An 8,310-nucleotide genomic window follows, 5' to 3' on the forward strand; every position below is an offset into this window, starting at 1 on the left:
ACAAGGGAAAAACTACCCATTTCCTCTTAAAAAGAAATAATAATAATACATTTTATATGTAATGCACTTTTCATTTGAAAGAAATCTCAAAGTGCTTACGAGTAAAATCATAAAAGGTAAAAACATCAACATAAAATACAGATTAAAAAAAGAGGCAAGTTTAATTAAAAATCATACGTCCCACCAAAAAGAAATGTTTTAAGTCCGTTTTTAAAAGTCTCAGTAGTCTGAAAGTACCCTCGGATGATCAGGGAGGGTATTCCAAATCCGAGGAGCGGCAGAACAGAAAGCCCGATCACCAATGGTGCTGAGCTTGATCCTGTTTGTTTAAAAAGGAAGCTCCTCCTACATACAAAGCAAAGTTATTGCATAATAAATAATAACAGTTTTTAATCATCATATATAAGGTTCTAAGGCAACACTATGAGTTGTTCAGGCTACTTGAAAAGACTATTTTCTGAAACCATGAAACCCCCTCTATATTCCCAACAACATGGTACAGTCTGAGTTCTTCTACTATAAAGCCCTTTGAAAGTGTTCACTTCCTGCTTGGCAGACCAATGACCAACAGGTAATATGAATGGATGGGAGCTCCTGCTACAAATATTAGTTACATATAACCAATGAATTAATTTGAATATGTATTTATGAACAGAGTGGTTATTTGATTAACAATGTGAATGATGGCAGTATGATACTGAAATGAAGTATGAAAAATCAAAAAACAAACTACCATTGTGAGATCACAATAAAGGTAATAAAGTCAGATCCATGTGCGGTAGTTTGTTTTTTGATTTTTCATCTTATCCTGCTATCTACCAGCATCTGATTGTTTTTGCTGTGCTCGGAGAATTTCTTGTTTCACTGAAATGACGCATGTTCGCAGGTGAACATGGTTTTTAAGATGCATTCATTTCGCTCGCACAAGGACTTTTTTAGGACTCACAAGCATAAACTTTCTGACTTGGACTCAGGATTTTATAACCAGGTTACTTGAAAAACAACAATCTTGGTTTGGTCTATTTCTCTGGACTAAAAACTTAAGACTTGTTTTAGTTGTTTTTATTTCACTTTAGTTTATTTTCTACTTTATTAGATTTTGCAGGACTACCTACATGATAACGAGCACCAGTGTTTGCCCCCGACTCCGTTACCTATTGCCTTCCTTAAGGGGACGTTTAAAGTCTTTGCATTACAAATATTAATGTGAAAAATGTTCAATTAACAGGTTCATTTACCTATTTATATCGCATGCCCCTTCTTTAAAAATACCAAATGTATCAAATTTTATTCTTAATTTTGTCTCTTAATTGAGTCATTATTTTCACCTCCCCTCCATCCTCCTAATGACCTGCTATTTAATTCTCTTATCTTCTCTCCTTCTGTTTTGTTTTGTCCCGGGTGATGCAGAGCTGGAGGAGGCCCATAAGAAGTGCCACCCGTGCTGGTACGTCTTCGCCCACCGTTACCTGGTGTGGGAGTGCAGTCCCTTCTGGCTGAGGGTGAAGCAGCTGGTGAATACCATGGTGATGGACCCCTTCCTGGACCTGGCCATCACCATCTGTATCGTCCTCAATACGCTCTTCATGGCCATGGAGCACTACCCCATGACCGACGAGTTCAATGGCATGCTGAGCATCGGAAACCTGGTAGGACAGAGGGATGGATGAGTGGATGCTTTTGCACTGGAGTTTGGCAGTTTGGATATGACCATATTTGGACTAGACAGTGGCGCTTGCAAGCTTATCATCCATCTTTCTCTTAAAGGGACCATTATTTACTAAATGAACATGGTACTATGTTGAAGAAGTCTTGAAACTAGCGATTGAGACCATAAACTCATTAGGAAAGTGTATACTGGGGTAATATATATGGTGGGAAGTAGGGTAATTTTACCATTATTTCTTTTGGAACCAGACCTTTTTTTGCAACCAGAGGAGTCGGGCCCTGCAGTGCAGGTTTAATTTACTTCCGCATGGCTTCAGTTTTCAGGCCCTGAGATTCCAGCTTGGGTAGGACTTGACATCAAAACTGTTTTCCGTCAGAAGAAAATCTGGTGGGAAAAAGATAATGCGTATGTAATTCTGGACAAATAGTTATCAGTTACATTCATTTTCCAATTAAGTCCCCTTTTACTTAATGCTACACCCAAATATTCTGTTTCATGCGGAAACATCTTCACTTTATAACCTTTAATAGCTGCATTCGATACATTCCTGATATCCTGTCATATTTTTGCATGAGGTTGATTATTTTTTTAAGATTTGGCGTTCTGATGAGTCTTGTCTCTGAACGTCTTACAAACCTTTCATCGAAGAGAAGAATATGAGTCTCCTCACCAGTACCAAGAATGTTTGTGCAATAAACAAACTTCAGGCCAGTTTAGGAGGCAGTTAGATTTTGCAAAAGTGACAAAGAACAAGACTGTTTGGGAAACAACCCTCAGACATTTGAAACTGCCTCAAACCCTTTTGTCAAATTTAAAAAACTCAGGATCCAGGGAAAATAGACACTCCTTCCTTTGCTTTTCTAGAAACAAAAGTGTGTGTGTGTGTGTGTTTAGTCTCTCAGTAGAAAGGCAAGGTGAGTTTCAGTATTAGAACTGACAGAAACGGGTCGGATAGCTTAAAACCACCGCGACTAACTCTAGTGTTTGACCCTGCAGGTGTGCTGACAATCTGACAGGAGGTGATAGGTTGAAGCAATATGGTAATTGGTTCACCTGAGGTGTGAAAGGCTCACGGCCAAAATCACCGTGTTGATCGCACCTGCCCACACACACACACACACATACACACTGATGCACACTTGTAGCTGTCCAGCGATGTCAGGTTTCCTCAGCTCAGGCTCCAGGCAGCTGTTTGGTACAGAGAATGGTAATAAAGTTTATAAGTAGAAACGGTGGCTTTGGGTCAGCCTGCAGCAGTTGTGTTCAGTCAGTGGGACTCGGCCGAAAGGTGGGCCACCGTGGGAGCATTACCTGGATCGAGATTAACCCTATGATTTACAGTAGTGTTGTAGTACTTGAATGTGGATTTTTCAGATCAGTTTGAGAAGGACCCATGATCTCGTTCCACATTTTGTTGTGTGTCATGTAATGTGGGGAACTGGTCTTGGTCTTGCCCTCCCTCGGGCTTGGTCTCGACTTGGACTCGGCCCCTAAAAGTCTTGGTCTTGTCTCTGCCTCGATAAACTCTGGTCTTGACTTGGTCTCAGTTTGGGCGGTCTTGACTACAATACTAGTTTACAGTGGATAAAAGGTCCATTACTTGGAGGATCAAGATGTTTTTAAGGTGTAATAGACCCAGTTTCAACTCCCCAGTGCGACACAATCACCAATGTGTCCCTGAGCAAGACACTTAACCCCTTAGTTGCTCCAGAGCCGTGTGACCGCTGACATCCAAAGCAATTGTAAGTCGCTTTGGATAAAAGCATCAGCTGAATCAATAAATGTAATGTAAACTTAAGACATTCAGCTTCTTAACAATTTTATATTAAATGGTATCCACGCTGGACAGTGCTTTTTAAAGTCAATTTTTGGGGGTGTAAAAATGGCAATAAATCATTGCATTTCCATTGATTTCTTCCCATGATGTCAAAACCACAGTTTGACCTTGGAAAACCAAATTCTGGTGGTACTTTTTCTATGTCTACGTGTGAAAGCACCCTCAAATTTAGCTTTCTTATTGCCCTGGATTAAGGCCTCAGAATGCTTCAGAAGAAGTGCCTGACAGATCAAACAGCATCATTTCCAATGGCATACTTGGCAGTTAACGATTTATGTAACTTTTCAAATCCAACATTCATGCACGCTTTACATAACAACTGATCGGGGTCGTCTCTGTCTTTGATGGCGGGGTTCTCAACCCACCTTCCAGTGTAGCTATTCACAAACACTTCTTCATCTTATGATCTAGCTCTTTTGATTCATAATAAACTCTTTAGAGCAATGATTTCTGAATGACTTACAATCTTAAAATCTGTGATGTGTACAAGTGACGGAAATTAACATAAAGCCTGGAGATGAGTGCCTTTCTCTGAGAAATCTCAACAGCACTGAATGGAAGGACGTTTCTCTTGCAGTAGTTATATATAATATCCATCTTTTGCAGTTTGATGTTGCTGTATACCCCTTCTGTGTAAACAGTCCAAACTTCTTCCTCAATTCAATTTAGAGTAGTTCAGGTCTCAGATAAAAGCTCACGTCACCAGGATCCAATTGCAGTCTGGAGTCGCTAAGTTCTTTAGAGGATAAAGCCTCTAATCCTCACAGATGTTTACATAGCATTTAGCTAGCCTTTCTGACGGACAGGAGAGCCTCTGCTCTGTGTGTGTGTGTGTGTTACGTAAGGTAGTGTGTAGGGGATGTCAGGACATTACTGTGCTGACAGAATCAATGTCGGCTAATGCTTCCTTTGTTTGTTGTTGTTTGTCATGTGCTATTCAGCTTTGCTCTCTGTGTTTCACATATCAATATTTCTATGGGTGTAAAGATCTAAAGGATGCATACCATTTAGTGGAGGCTTTTATCTATAGAGCCGCCCTGTGCATTAAGGGCACCTCTCCTGAGTGTACTTAACCTTTAATGTCTCTAATAGTGGAAGAGCATAAAATGGTTTGACAGAAACTGGTTTTGTTGGCGAGTTCTGGTAAAACTATCTTTTGTAAAAGCCACTGATAGCTGTAGAATCAGACAAAATGCCATTTCGCTATACTTAAATCATTGTTCCTGGCATCCCTGATTTATGTTTAGGTGGGTTATTTATTTAGTCTATCTGTCATTTCACAGTTGACCGAAAAGCTGCGGTAGTGGTCATAAGGAGCAGTTTACATTTTCTATTAAATGTGTGGCTGCTTCCATCTCATCCACACTTGTCTTGGCCATTTTTCTGTCGTCATTTTTCTGATTCTGTCCCAGGAAGATGATGTCCATATTCTTTATCCCAACTACTAAGCTCTGATTGGCTTTGTTGTTTTTACAACCGGGGAATCGGCAGTCAATAACTAACTTGTGCTACACAGTTACGAAGCACACACACACACACACACACACACACACACACACACACACACACACACACACACACACACACACACACACACACTGTGTATAGAAGAGAATGGCAAATTTGTGTGGCTTGTTTCCTCGTTGTGCGAGGTTTAACAACTGATAAGATTAGATGCAGTAAATACCTAACCTACTTACTTTAAAGCTCCTTAAATTGATTTCTTTCCATATTAACATATTAATTCAACAGTTTTCATTGTGTGCGTCTCTCTCCAACACACATGCGTCTGCTGCTGCCATCATTGGATGGATTTTAGAGTCGGACTGTGCCACCGAGACTTTTGTATTTGCAAAGTATAGAAGTCAAAGAAAAAGGGGGATGGCCAGTGCTGTCATTGACAAAATCATGAGGCAGGGGAGGTGTCCACAGTGCTGAAATGACGCAGACCTTTTCGGAGGTTTTCAGTACAGTAACCCAATCATGACAACCACATTCGTCTTCGACAGAGAGGCAAGACATAATGGAGAATGAGAAAGAAAAGTGGCCTACTCATAAACCACACCATGTCCTGAGAACAGGCCAGCTAAGGCACACACACGGTTTAATCCACAAGCACACCTACGATATACAACAGGTGCTCGGCGCCAACCTGACCTCGAAATGATAACAGCCTTTAAAACAGCGGCACAGCAGCCACACCAAATGAAAAACCACTTATACTCACCTGTTTGAATGGCATCCGACGAGCTTTGCATTGAGCGAAATCTTTGACACTGTCCTCAGTAAAAAATCCAAAACAATCTTATTTGGGAGCTTTGAGACCCTCTCCTTCAGTTCTTTTCTCTCCTGTCTCTTCTTAAAACTACTATGTTTGGTTAGCATGACTGCTAGCTTGCACACGTGCTCTGCTAGTCCGTCAGATTTTGCGTTTCACCCGTTTTCTGGAGTCTTGTCGTCTTGTCACATGATCAAATAGAAACTTAAGATTGGGCTGCCATACACATATTACCCAGCAATCATCACTGCATGTGACACGAATACCAAAGAAAATAAGACTAAATTCATTCTGTAGATTCTGTGGAATCAATATTTTTATACCTTGTAGCCTACTGCTTGCTACAGACTTTTTTCGCCCCTGTCATCGCCCCCCTGTACGGTGCAGGCCCGTAACGGGAGCGGCTCTAGACAATGTTTGCATTGTCTATACCTACGTCCCTGCTTCTCACGTTTGCCAGAATCTCTTCAAGACTGGCTGAAATTGCTTGTCTACAACCTACTTAAAATCCTCCCACATGTGAGTTTTTGCTGCAGTCCTTCTGGCCTCCTGACACTTGATTCAGGAGTCTCCTGGGCTTACCAAGCCTGGAGGACCTCCTCCTTCCGCTTGACAGCTTCTTTCAGTGCTGGTTTCCATCAGCTGGTTCCTAGATTTCCACCACAGCAGGCACATTTCTAAGCAGTTACTGTTGCAATGGTGTCTTTCAATCTGGCCCACCCCGACTCCTTGTCCGCATCTGTCCCGTCCCTGACTCCATTTCATCTGGAGGGCTTGAGGACCTTGAAGACTTTTCATGAATGAGGTTTTGATAAGACATATTTACTGCCTGCAATTTTCCTCCCAGCCTTGTTAGTATGTGAATGAAAAATGATCCTGAAAGTCGGCTGTAATGAAGTTTCTCTGTAGAGAAAGAGACAGAGAGAGGACAATAAAGGATAAACTCGATGTAGGTGTGTGTGAGACTCTTTATAAAGGTGCTCGCTGTGTGATCTGGCACAGTGCACAGTGTGAGGTTGTTACTGGGTATCTCCACACACACAGAGTCCTCTGCTGTAACTGCTATCTAATTTGGTCAGCACAGTGCTGCTGTCCTTGCTCAGGGGCACAAGAGTGCTGGGGAGTGCTAGAACTTAGGACTTGAGAGAAATATTAATTTTGTTAAATAAATTAATTAAAATTTTCAGTTTTGGGTGTATTACTCATTAGGGGTGGGAATCTCTGGGCACCTCACGATTTGATTCAATTACAATTCAGAGGGCTGTGAAGCGAGTATAAAACAATTATCGATGCATTTTGATACATCATTTGTTTCTATACAGGATAATTACTAAGGATTTAATTTGCACATTAAAATCAGCTGTCAGACTCCTGAAAACTGAAAAATAATAATCAGATGTATGTTTACAGGACAGAGCTGTACACCAGTTTAATCTAAACTTGTAGGTAAGTAGGTAAGTTAGTAATGACATACAGCTGAGCTAATTAATATTACTAGTTTAGCTAACGTTATAAACAGCCAAAAACAGCCTTCACTTTTTCAGCAGTTGGGGAAACAACAGACTTTTACACACACTGTGAACTACACTGGATGTTTACTGCTAGGCTGAAACTTAATATTTTTCTCCGCTAACTTTCACCGTCATGTTCTGCCGCTCACTCTCTCTTATTCGCTCAGCCTCACCCAGCTCGCCAAGCGTTGAGTCGCACAGTGTGCGAGTTAAAATAATTACTTGCGCATTGATATTAATGATTGTGTGACATTTTAATAGGGTGGTTATTCATTCCGCAGCGGTGGTGTGCTGAACACAGGGGGAACACTGGTCTCTCTGTTATGTGCACGCCACAGATGGACCGGGCGCTGCACTTACGCGACTTCCGCCTTTTGCGTTCTGTCAACATTAGCCTACGTTACCAAATAACATTTAAATAATCGATTTTTTGACATTTGTTAAGGGAGTCAAAATCTTCCACGTCCGCATCGTGATGCATCTAATAATCGATTTATTCTCCCACCCTTATTACTCATGTTGTGGGACAAAAATCTCTTTACATTTGGGGACGCTTCCTCCTTTTGGGGACAAAATGTAAGTTGTCACAATGTAAATAATTAAATTTTAGGGTGTAGTAATGGTTTAAGGTTAAGTTAGGTTTAAAAGAATGCGCTCTACAGCCCGTGGTTGTAGCTCGAGGCTCACTGGCACAATGGTAAAATGAATATAAACACTCCTCCAATGATAAAACAACTTAGCAAAAAAATCCTAAAACAAAGATGTTTTAAAGAATGTGCGGGTGGTGTGGGTTAGGGGTTAAGCAAATAGGGGGTAAAGTTAGGGTTAGAGCAAGTCTTCAGGAAATTAATGTAAGTCAATGTAATGTCCTCTGAAGTGATGTAAACACTGTGTGTGTGTCCTGGTGCTTACTCATTACATCTGCCTGCTTGTGACAAAAATAATTGTGTGTGTGTCTCTCTCACTCACACACACACACACACATACAGAGTCCGTGTCATCCTCTCTCTGCTGA

The 8,310-nt window shown here is 41.1% G+C and overlaps 1 protein-coding gene across 1 annotated transcript in view; it reads left to right on the plus strand.

Annotated features, from left to right (window-relative positions):
* LOC123967520 (sodium channel protein type 4 subunit alpha-like) overlaps positions 1 to 8,310 on the plus strand; it is a 185,517-nt gene that overhangs the window by 96,161 nt on the left and 81,046 nt on the right. The window contains exon 16 of the mRNA XM_046043645.1: positions 1,411 to 1,649. Coding sequence (XP_045899601.1) covers positions 1,411 to 1,649 — 239 coding nt within the window. The remainder of the gene's footprint in view (positions 1 to 1,410; positions 1,650 to 8,310) is intronic.

Source organism: Micropterus dolomieu, linkage group LG01 (genome assembly GCF_021292245.1).
Source record: "Micropterus dolomieu isolate WLL.071019.BEF.003 ecotype Adirondacks linkage group LG01, ASM2129224v1, whole genome shotgun sequence".
Classification (NCBI taxonomy): Eukaryota; Metazoa; Chordata; class Actinopteri; order Centrarchiformes; family Centrarchidae; genus Micropterus; species Micropterus dolomieu.